The 15,412-nt window shown below is 45.3% G+C and overlaps 1 protein-coding gene across 3 annotated transcripts in view; it reads left to right on the plus strand.

Annotated features, from left to right (window-relative positions):
* The first annotated feature begins 3,097 nt into the window (after positions 1 to 3,097).
* Positions 3,098 to 15,412, plus strand: part of PTPN6 (protein tyrosine phosphatase non-receptor type 6) — a 44,325-nt gene continuing 32,010 nt past the window's right edge. Inside the window, exons 1-4 of one of the 3 annotated variants that reach the window (XM_083481812.1) lie at positions 3,098 to 3,272; positions 4,330 to 4,408; positions 10,265 to 10,387; positions 13,116 to 13,310. In XM_083481812.1, the coding sequence (XP_083337938.1) occupies positions 4,395 to 4,408; positions 10,265 to 10,387; positions 13,116 to 13,310 (332 nt within the window). In that variant the 5' untranslated portion in view covers positions 3,098 to 3,272; positions 4,330 to 4,394. Of the gene's footprint in view, positions 3,273 to 4,329; positions 4,409 to 9,112; positions 9,435 to 10,264; positions 10,388 to 13,115; positions 13,311 to 15,412 lie in introns of those variants that run through there. The other 2 variants (XM_083481811.1, XM_083481813.1) reach the window with 2 other exon arrangements.

Genomic DNA, 15,412 nt, shown 5'->3' on the forward strand with positions numbered 1-15,412 from the left:
ATGTAACCCAAGGCACCCTGATGATTAGAAATGTATAGAAACAGGACAGTTGGCACAGGATATGAAATTTGCCTTGTATCCAAAGGCAGTTCTCCATCATGTCGACCCACACAGGGGGGCAAATCCTGGCCCATGGGGGCTCCATTATCGCTTCACACACTTGAATCAGCTTACGATAAGGGCAAATTTCCGCTAGCAATCAGGAACATTTATGAATACTTGCAGATCGCAATCTGTATCTGATAATATGCCAACTGCTTACTCACTTCAGATAAGGTTGTGGTTTGTTTTTTTAAAAAGATATTGTATGAACTGAAAGATAGTTATTATGTACAAGAGCAACTTTTGTTTGGTGAGCATTTCTTCCAACAGCATGGCCATTACCTGTTACGCTACATCGTACAAAAATAAATCCCCGTAGCACCTTTAGGAGACAGGACCTGCGTTACTCAGTAACTTCCTGAAGGACCAGGGCAACAGGAAGAACAGACAAGTCACATTCTTGAAATATTTGCTATAGTCTGTAGTGATCAATGCTATAGGTAAAGGTAAAGGGACCCCTGACCATTAGGTCCAGTCATGACCGACTCTGGGGTTGCGGCGCCCATCTTGCTTTATTGGCCGAGGGAGCTGGCGTACAGCTTCCAGGTCATGTGGCCAGCATGACTAAGCCGCTTCTGGCGAACCAGAGCAGCGCACGGAAACGCCATTTACCTTCCTGCCAGAGTGGTACCTATTTATCTACTTGCAATTTGATGTGCTTTCGAACTGCTAGGTTGGCAGGAGCTGGGACCGAGCAACGGGAGCTCACCCTGTCGCGGGGATTCAAACCGCCGACCTTCTGATCGGCAAGTCCTAGGCTCTGTGGTATAACCCACAGCACCACCCACGTCCCTGACACTCAATGCTATATAATGACATAAATCAATGTTTGTAAGATATGAAGGAACAAGAAATATTGTCTCCCTTCAAGGCGGCTCCTTTGGGTGCCCTGCTTTCTGAAGAGCAGAATCCTTTGCACGGAGGGATATGCAGTACTATACGGAAATCAAATCCTCCATTACACAGACAGGGAAGAGGTGGGTAACCATCCACTTGGTAATTCTAACATAAAGGATGCTAAAATGGCTCCTTTTGTCATTGGTTGTTGCTTATGAGTGGCTCTGTACTTCGCCTTGGAATAACTCCAAACAGGATTTAATCCTCACGGAGGTAATGAAACCTATTATGTGTGTCTGACGGCCAAATTACACGTGAGGTGAGAGATCCAGTCACAGAGCTGGACATCTTTCAAATTTATGAAAAACAATTCTCTTCCCTTTCTAAAATCTGGGCAAAAAAACAGGGAAAGGGTTTAACCCAGGGGTCAGCAAAGTTTTTCACTGCCCCTCAGACCTTGTCGGGGGCTGGACTATATTTTGAGGTGGGGAAAATGAACGAATTCCTATGCCCCACAAATAACCCAGAGATGCATTTTAAATAAAAGGACACATTCTATTCATGTAAAAACACGCTGATTCCCAGACTGTCCGCGGGCCGGATTTAGAAGGCGATTGGGCCTGATCCGGCCCCCGGGCCTTAGTTTGCCTACCCATGGGTTAACCCTTACTTCCTTCACTGTTTCTCTGACCTAAGTCCCGTCCTGTCCCCCCCCCCCCCCCCGCTTGCCTTAGAGTTGACATTGGGCACGAAGAGGATAAGGGCAAGGGGCTACTTGTTCCTCTCTACTCCCCTGCAGTTAATAGTAGCTTTGAGGGAGAGGTACTTCAATCACATAAAGTGCAAGGGGGAAGTGTCCAAACTGGAGGTTCCTAGAAGCTCTTTAGCAGATGTGGAAGATTATGGGAGACCTTATCGCTGTCATTTGCATCTTGGTCCTGAGCTGTACCATTTCAGGTTCACTCTACAAGTGGTGCCTTCCATAAGGGAATGCTTCTCCATCACAGTTTTAAAAAAATATCCCCGCATCTAGAAAACTACCCGTCAAGGAGAAGCCTAACTCCAGCCTAACTTTCTTTTGAACATGCTTAGTTTCCTTTGCACAATGAAGTTGTCCGTGTATGTTCAGTATTCTGTTCAGTGTTCCATCGCAGGGTGTCTGAAATAGCACAGACCAGATTCCAGTTTGCCACTTTGGTGACAATGGAATCCCAATAAACACTTTTTTGAAAGTGTTTTGTTAGCTAAAAAGTGGAAAACCCAAGAATTACCAACAATAGAAGAATGGCAGATGAAGATGATGGATTTTTCGGAGCTAGCCGACCTAACCGGAAGAGTCCGCGACCAGAAGGAGGAGGAGTATCAGGAAGAGTGGAATAAATTTAATGATTATCTAGCTAAATTTGTTAAGTTAAATTAACTGAAAATAGCTTGCAGATACTTAATAGGCTTAGGATTTTATTTATGTTAAGTTTATGGAAGTTTATCTTCCATAAGGTGAAGATTTAAGGATGTTAATGTTTAAGTTAAATTTCATAAGAATTGGGATTTGGAAAACCGTTAAAAGGACATGCAATGAAATTCAACCAAGGGGAAGCGAGGAAGTCGCTTAACAAAGTTAATAAGTGTAATTTTCAATAAGGCTATGATTTATGTTTGTTTGTCTTGTGTGTGTGTGTGTGTGTGTGTGTGTGTGTGTGTGTGTGTTTGTTTGTTTGTTTGTTTATAATATTGTGAAAACTAATATATATTTTTTGGGAAAAAACACTTTTTTGAAAAACGATCTCTCGGCCTCTTAGGCACCCTTTGATAGCGCTTGTGTACAGAAGCTTTGCGGGAGGATCGATATTCAAACTGGCGAAGGAGAAGAAGGCTTGTGTGAGAAAAGAGCACATTTGTATAAACCACCAACATCGGCCCCTGAGTTTTGAAAAAGCGGCAGACATCTGCGCTGAGGCTAAAACAGAAAGCTGCATGGAAAAAAAAAGATGAGTGGCATTTGACAGAGGTATCTGGCTCAGAGATGAACCTGTTTTTGCTTTCGGTGTCTCTGTTGCAAATTGCTTGCAGATCCGCCCAGTCAGGGCCTCTGCAGAAGGTGGATGGGGTGGAGCGAAGAGACAGTCCCTCCTCTAGTTACCTGCTCAGGTTCAGTCTCCCCCCCCCCCTTACACACTCCCTTGTGTATTTATTAACTATAGCTCAGGGAGACGTTCGCCAGGGGAAAGAATGGAGCCTTTTGTGCTGAGAACAGCCATCTGAACTGGGGCTTCCTGCTGCTCCTGCTATATCCATGTTACTAAGGAAGAGGCTTCTTGCCCGGGCAGGTAAACGTGAGTTCTGGGCCTTTTCTGTTTGGATTTAATGTGGGTGCCCCAGGGAAAGTTTGCTTTGCTCTGGGCCTCCAACTTTGGTCCCAGTGACTGCAGCAAAAATTAGGAGCATATACCGTTCTCTCTTAAAGCAGGTATTGGTAATGTCAGAACGCACACACTGGATTTTTTTACACATCTGGTGGCAACGCAATGTTCTACAAATCTGTTTGGGAAGATGTCTCAGTGTGATTGAGAGTTGGGATATAGCGACTTTTACATTCACCCACCCCGTAGCTTCACGGGATGGTTAAAGAAACTGCAAAAAGGAAGAACTGTAAAATTGGTGTGGTTAGATTGTGAGGGGGTGTTTAAATGGTTGTAACAAAAAACTGAAGCTTCAGGTGAAGAATGAATGATCTGGACTGTGACAGTAATGTGCAAATAAATTAGTTATACTGAGAGATACAGCCAGCTCTTGAATTCTTAGAAAACAAAAGATTTTTTTAAATAATCTACACATTGATAAGTCTCAGGAAAATGCACACTTGTTAAAACTGTAATGTAGCCAGCATGCCAAAGAGTACGTGAACAGAGCATTTGCATTGTAAACAAATGTTCTACATATTTTTGCTATTTAGATTTTTTGTTATTTTCTCATGTTACACATTGTCAAAGAGCAGGGAAACAAACAAAACTGTCCCCTGCCCTCTCCAGGAGAAGTGAAAAAAGACTGCTGTGAGGCGAACACCCCTTGGAACAACACAATTTATGTACTTTCGTTATTCCTTTCTTAAAATTTAAAAGACTTCTACCTTGTCTTTCCTCGTGTAGTTTAAGGTGGCAAAAAAATAAAAAAAATAAGATGGTAACATTTAATCGGGGAGTAAGTTCCATTGAACTCAAGAGGTCTTACTTCAGAGTAGATATGCACAGCGATTGTACAATATTAGTTTCATATATATTTTTTAAAATTACTGGAGGCTGATTTCTGTATTATTGATGTCATGTGAGCCGCCTTTGTGCTCACTGAATATTGTATATATTGTTTCTTTCCTTTTCTCTCCTTTCTTTCCAGAAGGACTGTAGGCCGTGGTACCTTGTTTTCTCAAGCTTTCTTAGTGGGGGACCTCTGAGGTCCTGATGCCATCCTGCAGGTATGTCTCTCTCCCATCAGGGATTCCAAACTTTTGCCTAGCAGAGTTGAGGAACCTAATTCTTCACTGAAGAATTATGTGTGTGAAGGAAAACAAAAACCGCCTGTAAGGAACTGAATCTGGAAGTTTAGTTAACCTTCTGGATTATGGGCACCATAAGCTTTGATGTTGGGGGGCTATGCTCACCACACCTTTTAGCAGAACAGAAAGGCAGTCTTTCAGCATCCAACTCTATATGCTTATTTCCCATTAGATAATTTATGACACATAACCATCAAAGTGCCTAGTGGGCAATTATGCCTTTAGGATAGGGTTTATTGCTTTTGTTTTTCGGTTGGTGGGTGTTTTCACTCTTAAAACCCGAATCGACTCTGGGCAGATGCAGTCACTGTGCATTCAGTATCTACTGACTAGTACAGTCGTACTTTGGAAGTCGAACAGAAGCCGTTCTGGAAGTCCGTTTGACTTTCAAAACGTTTGGAAACCAACACGCGGCTTCTGACTGGCTGCAGGAAGCCGCGGAAGCCCCATTGGATGTTCGGCTTCCAAAAATAGTTCGCAAACTGGAACAGTCACTTCCGGGTTTGCAGCGTTCAAGAGCCAAAACATTTGAGAACTAAGCTGTTTGACAATCAAGGTACAAGTGTACAGTACTTACTTTTAGGATTCAATAGGATAGAATTCAAAGCATCCCAACCCTGTTCAATGATTTGCATAATCCATACCCTCCAACATTTCTCTGATGAAAATAGGGACGTCCTATTCCATAATAATAATAATAATGTTATAATTTATACGCCACCGATCTGACAGGGTTGCCCCAGTCACTCTAGGAGGTTTCCAACATACATAAAAACATAATAAAATATTAAACGTTAAAAAACCTCCCTAAACAGGGCTTCCTTCAGGTGTCTTCTCAAGGTTGTATTGTTACTTATACCCTCTGATGAAAACAGGGACGTCCGACCATATACTCCAACATTTCTCCAATGAAAATAGGGATGTCCTAAGGAAAAACGGGACATTCCAGGAAAATGAGGACACTTGGAGGGTCTGCATAATCCCATCCGGCCCCACATTTATTTTCAATTACTTCAGTTTCTTTCTGCTTGTCTGGAAATGCTATAGCATTTCATCAAACATCAGTTTGTTGTGATGGGAACGGAGATGGCTTGTGGATGGATTTCCCCTTTCCTCTTTTTCTGTCTAAACTCTGTTGAATGGAAAATACAGCTAGTGGATCTGGACATGGGATTGGTGGCAGTTTAAATTATTGTAAGGGTAAATTAATGATAAGGGTAATTATTGTAAGGGTAATGATAAGGTGACGGTGTTTCCGTGTGCTGCGCTGGTGCTGGCTCGCCAGAGCAGCTTCGTCACGCTGGCCACATGACCTGGAAGTGTCTTCGGACAGCGCTGGCTCCCAGCCTCTAGAGTGAGATGAGCGCACAACCCTAGAGTCAGACACGACTGGCCCATACGGGCAGGGGTACCTTTACCTTTACCTAATGATAAGGCACCTCAAACCAATATCCGAACGGTCTACTATCTATTAGGGATCTCCAGCCTTTTTGAACCAGTGGGCACATTTCGCATTTTGTGAGTGCCAGTCACAAAATGGCTGCCATGATGGGCTTGGCATAACACAAAACTATTTTTACAGGGTTGCCATATTTCAGAGAGTGAAAATCTGGACACAGAAGCTTGTTTTGAAGAGGGGGGATCAAAGTTGTTGAGCTTTGAAAACAATTTGAAGTTTCTCACTCTTTTTTTAGGAAATTCACAAAATAAATAAATAGATTTTCTGGAAATTCCTCCTGGGTGCTTGAGGGTTGGGTTTTTTTGCCCAGGGTGGGGTGTAGTAGTAGTAGTAGTAGTAGTAGTAGTAGTAGTAATTTATTACTATTACTATTACTACTGAAGAAGGACACTTTACAATTTTAGCAAAACGACAGCAACATGACCTCCAACATTTCTGATAAAAAAGATATCCTATTCAATAATAATAATAATAATAATAATAATAATAATAATAATAATAATACCTCATCCACCTGACTGGGTTGCCCCAACATATATAAAAACATAATAAAACATTAAACATTTTAAAATGTCCCTATTATACAGGGCTGCCTTCAGATGTCTTCTAAAGGTTGTATAATTACTTATCTCCTTGGCTCGGGAGTCACATAACTCTATACCCTCCCCAACATTTCTCCAATGAAAATAGGAATGTCCTAAGGAAAAGTTGGACATTCTGGGATCAAATCAGAAACCGGGATGGCTGTCTCTGGAAAATAGGGACACTCGGAGGGCGTGCAGCACTTCCACTTTAAAGAGTAACAATTTTTAATGGCACAAGCTTTCTTGGGCTAGAGTCTTCTTCATCAGAAACATCATTCTCACTAATCTATGAAGCCTATGCAATGAGAGGTTGTTGCTGCTGTTATAACTAAGCTGTATATAAATCTTGTGAAATAAATAAAGGTAAAGGTAAAGGTACCCCTGCCCGTAAGGGCCAGCCTTGACAGACTCTAGGGTTGTGCGCTCATCTCACTCTAGAGGCCGGGAGCCAGCGCTGTCCGCAGACACTTCCGGGTCATGTGGCCAGCATGACAAGCTGCATCTGGCGAGCCAGCGCAGCACACGGAAACGCCGTTTACCTTTTCGCTAGTAAGCGGTCCCTATTTATCTACTTGCACCCAGGGGTGCTTTCGAACTGCTAGGTTGGCAGGCGCTGGGACCGAGCAACGGGAGCGCACCCCGCTGCAGGGATTCGAACCGCCGACCTGACGATCAGCAAGTCCTAGGCACTGAGGTTTCACCCACAGCACCACCCGCGTCCCGTGAAATAAATATAAATACATAATTTCCAGAAAGAACGTCTCCTCTCTGCCTGCCACACACAATAGCAGCTAACAGGACTAGGATAGCGTAAGGTCTTCTTCGTGTGGGTCTGCAGAGAAACAGAGCCCATTTGTAGTCTCCACGGTGCTTTGACCTAATTTATCTATTTTCCTTGCTCTCTTGTTCTGTGTTCCTCCTCTATATAACAAAAAGTGTGTTCACTTAGAAGAAGAAAGTGGTGATGGATTTGCTGCTTCTGGTGCAACCCATCTTAGATGTGGTCAAGATCCAGTCTGAGTACCTTCATCCATCTGCTGAAGACCAGTGCTTTATTAAATCTTTCTGTGGGAATGAAGGCTTGCTCCATTTTTTGGTCCTGGAAACCCTATCTAAAGGTTACAGCAATGTTTGTACACTAAATAGAGCCCTTGGCTCTCAGTCTGATTAACTGAAACAGCGTTCTTTTCATCTATTTACCATTGCCATTTTCAGGCCACTTTGGCTCAGCTCTTGAAAATATACCTTCCCTTAAAGTAAGGACTGTGCAGGCATCACTCAGTGTAGTTCCAGTTCAGTGTAGACCAGCAAAGAGTTATAGCAAGGCAGCTTTGCAAGACAGCATCGCTTCGGAAGGAGGTTCTTGCAACAGAATCACAAGGCCAAGGCGATTGCACAATCCACCTGAGCGGTTGCATGGGGCAGTAAATATTTAAAGGTCAAACACACGTAGCTGTTCTGACCTGTTAGAACAGAATTCACAGAGGTGGGCTGTTTGTTTGTTTTTTTGCTTTCTTTCTAAAGTGTTCCTTTATTATGGCCAACCAATATCCACAGAAAATCTGCTGGCTGGGACTGGTGGAAGTTTGTAGTCTCTGGAAGTCAAGTCTGCAAAAAAATATGGTCCAGAATTACAAGGTTTAGCCCTGAGATCTTGTGTCTTATATATTGTATTTTTTAAAATAAAAAAAATGCTTATTTAGTGTTGAAACGTTTACATTTGCCATCAACACTACCTTTAATTTATGCATTGTATTCTAACCCCTCACCCTCAATGGTGTTCTATGTTTATCCTTTAATGCTGCATTTTTTATCTTCTAACACTCCATATATCCATCCTAAATTATTCGCCTTAATGCTGCTCATATTTCAAATCGTGCTCATGTTTTCATTCAACTATGATAGTTCTTTAGATGTTCTATAAAAGGTCTCCAATCCTCAGAGAATGTTTCGTCATTTTGATCTCTTCATTTTTGCTCTTAGCCTTGCCAGTTCCGCAGACTCCATCTTCCTCCTTTCATATTTTAATTTTATGTTGTGAACTGCCCTGAGATCTATGGATGAAGGACATGATGCAAATTTAATAAATAATAATAATAAAAAAACAATAATTCCCCCAATAGTAACTTACCACACTGTATGCATAGAACCACTTGATAGGCTCCTTCCCTATATCATCTTGCCAGGCTGTGAGAAAAATCTTACCGCACTTCTCCATCTGATCACAAATCTAGGGAAGTAGCCAGAGAGTGGCAAAATTCTCCCTGCCTCTGGACTGAATAGTACGGGCAACAAAGCTTACCAAATGGTTACATGAGCATGCTATGGTATGCTGCGCCTTGACAAACAGTCCTTTGTATCCATCCCGTATCCCGTACCTTTCTTGGGTACCACTGTTTTCGTATCATCCCTGCATTTGTTGCCGGTGTCTGTTCCCCACAGGTGTCAGTTAAACGTGCCGTCTTGCCCTCGCAGCCTCCCTCCCCACGAAAAAACCCCAGAAATACTGGTGCAGGGGGGAGGAGGGAACGGAAGGAGAGGGACCCAAAAGGAGAAGCAGAAGTGTATGCAGAGCAGCTTGCATGTATAGGGGCGATAAGTTAGATATGCTTCCTGTTCCTGTAATAGTGAACGCCAGCTCTGAACTGTGCACTTGCCTCGGTTGGGTCTGTCTGCCCCTACCCACCAACCCAAATAGACACTGGACACCATGGAAGCCAGGAGGCCGAGGAAGCGTGTGATGTAGGTGGACAGAGGCAGCGAAGGAACATTTAAAGTTAGCGAGCTTCACCAAGTCGATGCTGACTCCTCCTTTATCGACATCTTAAAGCGAGTCCCTCCAGTTGTTGCTATTATTTTGCTGTTCTTTCGGTTCCGCCTGCTGCCTGCCGACGATAATGAGGTAAGGAAAGAGCTGGGAATGCAAACGGAAGGCCAACCCCTTCTTTATCCCGGACTTCGAAAGTTCCTGCCCTGGGACTACAGCTAGGATGTTGTGTTATGCGTGAGTGGAAGTAGAAGGAGGCCGTTCTGTTAGTTGTGTAGAGCTTTATGGATTTGGTGGCTGGGACTGAGAGAGAGTTCAGAGCTCTCATGGCTGGCATTTTGCTCCCTCAGGAAAGTTGCCTCAAAGGCAGTTCCCACATGCCTAAGGTAGCCATCCCTCCACCCCCTACATAGGGGTCATCCAGACTGCATTTTGTGTCACATTTCTAGGTACAGTTCCACACTTTAAAGCACTGTGTCTGAGTGCTTTTTTTTGCCCAGGCACTTTCCCCACAAAAAACCCCATTATTTACCGCTGGATTGGAGCAAACGCCAATCTGCAGGAAACCCAGATTGCTGTTTGTTCCAATTCAGCATTAAAGAGCAGCTTTTCTTGGGGAAAGTGTGAACCTGGGTCTAGAGAGCACTTAGGGTGAAAGGAAAGTATGGATGTGCTGTTGATGAAGGACAGCTGAATGTGTGACATGAATGCCTTGAAAAGCTCACTGGTTGATGTTGCCTTTGAACATGCATGTGCGAACTAGGGTTTTGCTGGAACTAAGTGGAGGGGAGAGGATTCTGGGAGAAAAATGTCTGCCTTCTGGCCCTTCTTGAGATGTAGTAGTCTTGAGGGAGCCTCCTCATGATGACTGAGTTGAGCAAGCTGCATCCTCCCTCCATTTCTCCCAGTTTATTATTATATCCTCATTTTCCTACTCTCTCTCTCTCTCCCCCCTCTTAATCCAGGTGGTTCCACCGTGACCTGAGTGGCATCGATGCTGAGGTCTTACTCAAAGCACGAGGCGTTCATGGCAGTTTTTTGGCTCGCCCCAGCCGGAAGAACAAGGGAGATTTTTCCCTTTCTGTCAGGTAATCGTCCGAGCACCATTCTCCTTCCCTTCCACGGACCTCTCCATGGGACTGCCTGTCCATTCGCCTGGACCCACCTCACATAAATAGTTCAGCCCTACAGACGCACAGAGGGTTTCCCTCTGCGATTGATGGGGGTAACAGCCGCTTGTGCCTGTCCTCATAGTTAATTTTTAAAGTGGTATCCAGAAAACTCTGAGGCAAACTGAAACGAAGTTTCAAGAGTCAGTCTGGGTGGGAGAGCGGGGACTGCAGCATGGATGGGTTGAATGAAGGGGTTAAAGAGAGGTGTGGGACGATAGGGGGCTTGTTGCCTTCTCCTTCTGCCTGGACAGCACAGTTGGCCAGAGCGTGGTGCTGATAACCCCAAGGTTGCAGGTTCGATCCCTGTATGGGACAGCTGCAATTGCAGGAGGTTGGAATACATGATCCAACTCATATGATTTCCAGGATCTGGGAGTGAATTTTTCTGGGTCAGAGCAAGTAAAGTATAGCCCTTTTTTTTGCAGGGGATGGGGGGATATGGGAGAGTTTTTGGTAAGCTCAGGGTGGAGGCCAGTGAAAAAACAATACAGTGGTACCTCGGGTTACAGACGCTTCAGGTTACAGACTCTGCTAACCCAGAAATAGTACCTCGGGTTAAGAACTTTGCTTCAGGATGAGAACAGAAATCGTGCGGCGGCAACAGGAGGCCCCATTAGCTAAAGTGGTGCTTCAGGTTAAGAACAGTTTCAGGTTAAGAACGGACCTCCAGAATGAATTAAGTTCTTAACCCGAGGTACCTCTGTATGTTAAAGCTAAGGTGGAGGGGAATGGGGCAAGTGGGGGGGGGGCGGAATAGCTGTTTCTCCTTCCCTAACCTACTTTTCTGGCAACTAGATCCCCATTCCACCCCTAAACAATGGGCAGGCCAGATTTAGTTAGGCCAAGTAAGCCCAGGTTATAAGCTTACTTCTCCCTCGGTTGCCAACCAATTGCTCAAGTTGACAGCATCTGGAAAGCTGCCAGAAACTGGAGTTGGAAGGTCTTGTTCTGCCATTGGGCTGAGCGTACAGACACTCCCTTAAGGCTGTGGACTTCCTTCACCAGTTTCGTGGTCGTGCTAGACACATGCTGGGGCAGATGCTGTCTGCTTAGTTCTTCTCCATCTCAGGGATGTGAAAATCCGACTGCTTGAGACATTTCACTAGAACCACAGACTCATGGTCAGAAAGCTCCTCCTGATGTTTCATGTCTGTAATGGATCCATTCCATGGATGCTTTAGTTGAGATTTCAGCATTGCAGGGGGCTAGACTAGAAGACCCTCGGGATCCCTTCCAACTCTACAGTTCTATGATCATACTGAAATTTCTTACCTGGACTAGTCTTTTATCTTCATCCAGAAATTCCTCAGAACCCCCAGATTTGCTTTGTATGCCATTTCAAACAAAAACACCTTTGGTAACTATTCCATGTCGCATAGAATTCTCTGATTTGCTTCAGAAGGAAAGAAAGCTCTCACTGTTTATTATCTGGAAGAAACGTCAAGTGTGCACATGCGTAATGGGAGCCATATCCTTTGGATAGCATCTTTTCCATTTCCCTGCCACAAATTATTATCTGGTACAGTGGTACCTCGGGTTACATACGCTTCAGGTTACATACGCTTCAGGTTACAGACTCCGCTAACCCAGAAATAGTACCTCGGGTTAAGAACTTTGCTTCAGGATGAGAACAGAAATCGCACGGCAGCAGCGGGAGGCCCCATTAGCTAAAGTGGTGCTCCAGGTTAAGAACAGTTTCAGGTTAAGAACAGACCTCCGGAACGAATTAAGTACTTAACCCGAGGTACCACTGTACTCCACTATGAGAGTGTGTACACACAATACCTTTAAAGTACCGTATTTTTCGCTCCATTGGACGCACCGGACCATAGGAGGGGGAGAACAGGGAAAAATTTTTTTTCTTGGTCTCCCCCTCTAAAACAAGGTGCGTTCAAGGTACATTCACCAGAGCTTGTGGGGCTGGCGGTGGGGGGAAGCACTGCTTTCCCCCACCGCCAGCCTCAAAGATCCCTGAAGCCTTTGGAGCGCAGCGCCCCGCTGCCCTACAGAGGTTTGCGCGCAGCCGTCCCCAAGCTAGAGCAGCGAGATGGAGCCCTCCGTCTCGCTGTTCTGGCTTGGGAACAGCCTTGCTAGCTTCTGCAGGACAGCGGGGTGAAGGCACCGTCCCCAAGCTAGAGCAGCGAGACGGAGCGCTCCGCAGTGCTCCGTCTTCCTGTTCTGGCTTTGGGCTTAGCGGCGCAGCCTGCATTCGCTCTATAGGACGCACACACATTTCCCCTTAATTTTTGGAGGGGGAAATGTGCGTCCTATAGAACAAAAAATACGGTATCTTCAACCCCCCCAGCCGATGAATCCTGGCAATTGTTGTTTGTACAGGTACTGGGAATTGTAGCACCATTGGGGGTAAGCTACAGTTCCCAAGATTCCTTGTTTGTGTGATGTGCTTTGAATGTGCTTTAAAGATAATAGTGTGTCTGCAGCCTAAATGAAAGGCTGAAGTTAGTTTACTTGTCTGGGGCCGAGTGCTGGCATTTAAAACGAGTGCTGAGGTTAAACCCTGCTGAAGACAACACACCCCAGTTAACCCATGAAAGCAGCTTCATCCTGCCTCCCTTCACTCCCCTCCACAATTTCTAGCACCTCCAACTTTTCTTGACCGGTGCTTTTCTGCCTCTCCTTGCAGGATCGGTGACCAGGTAACCCACATCCGTATCCAGAATACGGGGGACTTTTATGACCTCTATGGAGGAGAGAAGTTTGCCACTTTGTCAGAACTGGTTGAATATTACACACAGCAGCAGGGATCCCTGCAAGATAAGGATGGGACCATCATAGACCTGAGGTATCCGCTGAACTGCTCTGATCCAACGACAGAAAGGTAAGGAGAAAGCAGGCCCGTTTATGCCTGTAACTGAGCACCACCTCTGCCCTATCCTGGGTGGATTATTTCTCTTCCCCCATCTCAATATTCCCCCCTTTAAAAAAACTCTTCGGTCCTTCGTGTACGAAGAGATCCGCCCCACCCCGGATCTGTAGATCTCACACCATCTGCCTTTCGCCTTGTGAAAGTTTCAATATCGGCCCAACTTATTTTTAGAAACTGGATTTCCTCTGATTTTACTATTTTTGGCACGCATGAAAACTGCGGCGTAGGTGAGATGCAGAGATCTTGCATTAAATACGCAGCAGAAGTCTTATCTGACCAAGCAAAATATTCTTTTTGGCTTCTCTCTCACACACACACAGAATTTCTCTTATCAAATCAGATGGGCTTTTGGAAATCCACTCTGCTTGATATTGCAGGGTTGGAGTGCTGGATAGGTTTGTGCTCCCGGTTCATCAATGGTGTCACTTTACAGGAAATATGTACGTTTTGTCCTCTCTTCAGTTTGTGTGGCTTTTTTTTTGCATCCAAAACTCAGCAGTTGGTCAGGGAATCTACTGCTTCCTCCCTTGCGGTTGGAAAGTTCTGCCCTCTAGGCACTTATGAAAGCTTTTCAGCTCTCTTCTCCCTCCACCCCCACCCCAAGATTTTCCATCATGTGGCTTCCTCCTTAGCGAGGGCTGTGAAGCTTAACTCTTTCCTCCCTGAAGAGGAGGGAGCCCACTCAACAACTGCAGGTCTGGGTCATTTTTAAAGCTTTGAGAACAGCAGCTCCACAGGTGGGGGCTTTTCATATATAGATGTTTCTAAAATAAAGTCCGAAGGAATTGCAAAATTTCCCCAAGAAGCACCTTGTTTATTTTCCTCTTGAGTTTTATGCCCTGCCTTTCGGTCAGATTCATTTGACTTTAACTGAAACCAGGCATGCAAAACTCAGGAGTCCAGTGTAACCTTGTCAGCCAGCCAGGCGCCTTTGGACCTGTGAGCAACTGCTCAACTTTTGCAGTCCAAGTCAGGCAGCAGAAACAGGACACATCTAGCTTTTGCTCTAGGTGGGTCACAATTGTTGGCATCGGAGACAATGGAGTGTGTGGGGTGTGTGTGTGTGTGAAGTCAAACTTCTGCGTTAGCACTACCGAATTGACCTCTCCAGGGGCACACGCCTGGCCAGTGTGTCTGGAGGCTCTGGGCTGCCCAAATGGCAAGACTCCCCTCTCTGCCTCCCAAAGGAAAGCAGAGCAATACATTTGGCACCAGGTTGGCTGCAGGAGTTGCGGGAAAGAGGCGTACAAGGCGCCACCCAACTGTCTTAGGGATGCCATTCTGGATTTGTGTAGGATTTTCTCCTTAGCTTTTTCTTTTCCAACTATATCCCACAAGTGTCACATTTAAATGCTTTCAGCTTAAACAAGTTACTATATTACAGGATTGCCTGTTTATTCTTGGTTATAGGAGCTAGCTGTCCTTGTTAGCATCAGCATAGAGGGTCCCACTGTTGTAAACAAAAATTGCCCTTTTTTCCCCTTATGGGGTATCCAAGAGCCCATATAAAGTCCTTACATAGCTTCCCTATTGGTAGGAGAGAATAATAGAGGCCAACCAGAGAATATTGAGAAGCAAAGCAGCTAGTAAGCTTGATCTTTATTGATCTGTTGCAACAGGGTGCTCCCTTCACCCGCAGGAGAGGAAGAGGAACCCCGTAAAATGGCGCGCAAGGCCCCCCTACGATACTTTTGGCCCATTGTCATGGGTCTTGAGGGTAGGGTGCAAACAGCACAGGCCTTATCTAATCTCGTGGCCCTTCTAAGGGTTTGAGACACACAAAAAGCTTGCTGTATTTTTCGCCCTATAGGACGCACTTTCCCCCCTCCAAAAATGAAGGGGGAAAGTGTGTGCGTCCTATGGGGCGAATGCAGGCTTTTGCTGAAGCCTGGAGAGCGAGAGGCATCGGTGCGCACCAACCCCTCTCACTCTCCAGGCTTCAGGAAGCTATCCGCAAGCCTTGCAAGCCCGGGGGAGTTCCCGCGGGCTCGCAAGGCTTGCGGGGAGCAGCCTGCAGTCCGGAGCATGGGGCGCCCTCCGGAGGATGCCCCGTG

This window comes from Podarcis liolepis, assembly GCF_965112155.1.
Source record: "Podarcis liolepis genome assembly, chromosome: 17".
NCBI lineage: Eukaryota > Metazoa > Chordata > Lepidosauria > Squamata > Lacertidae > Podarcis > Podarcis liolepis.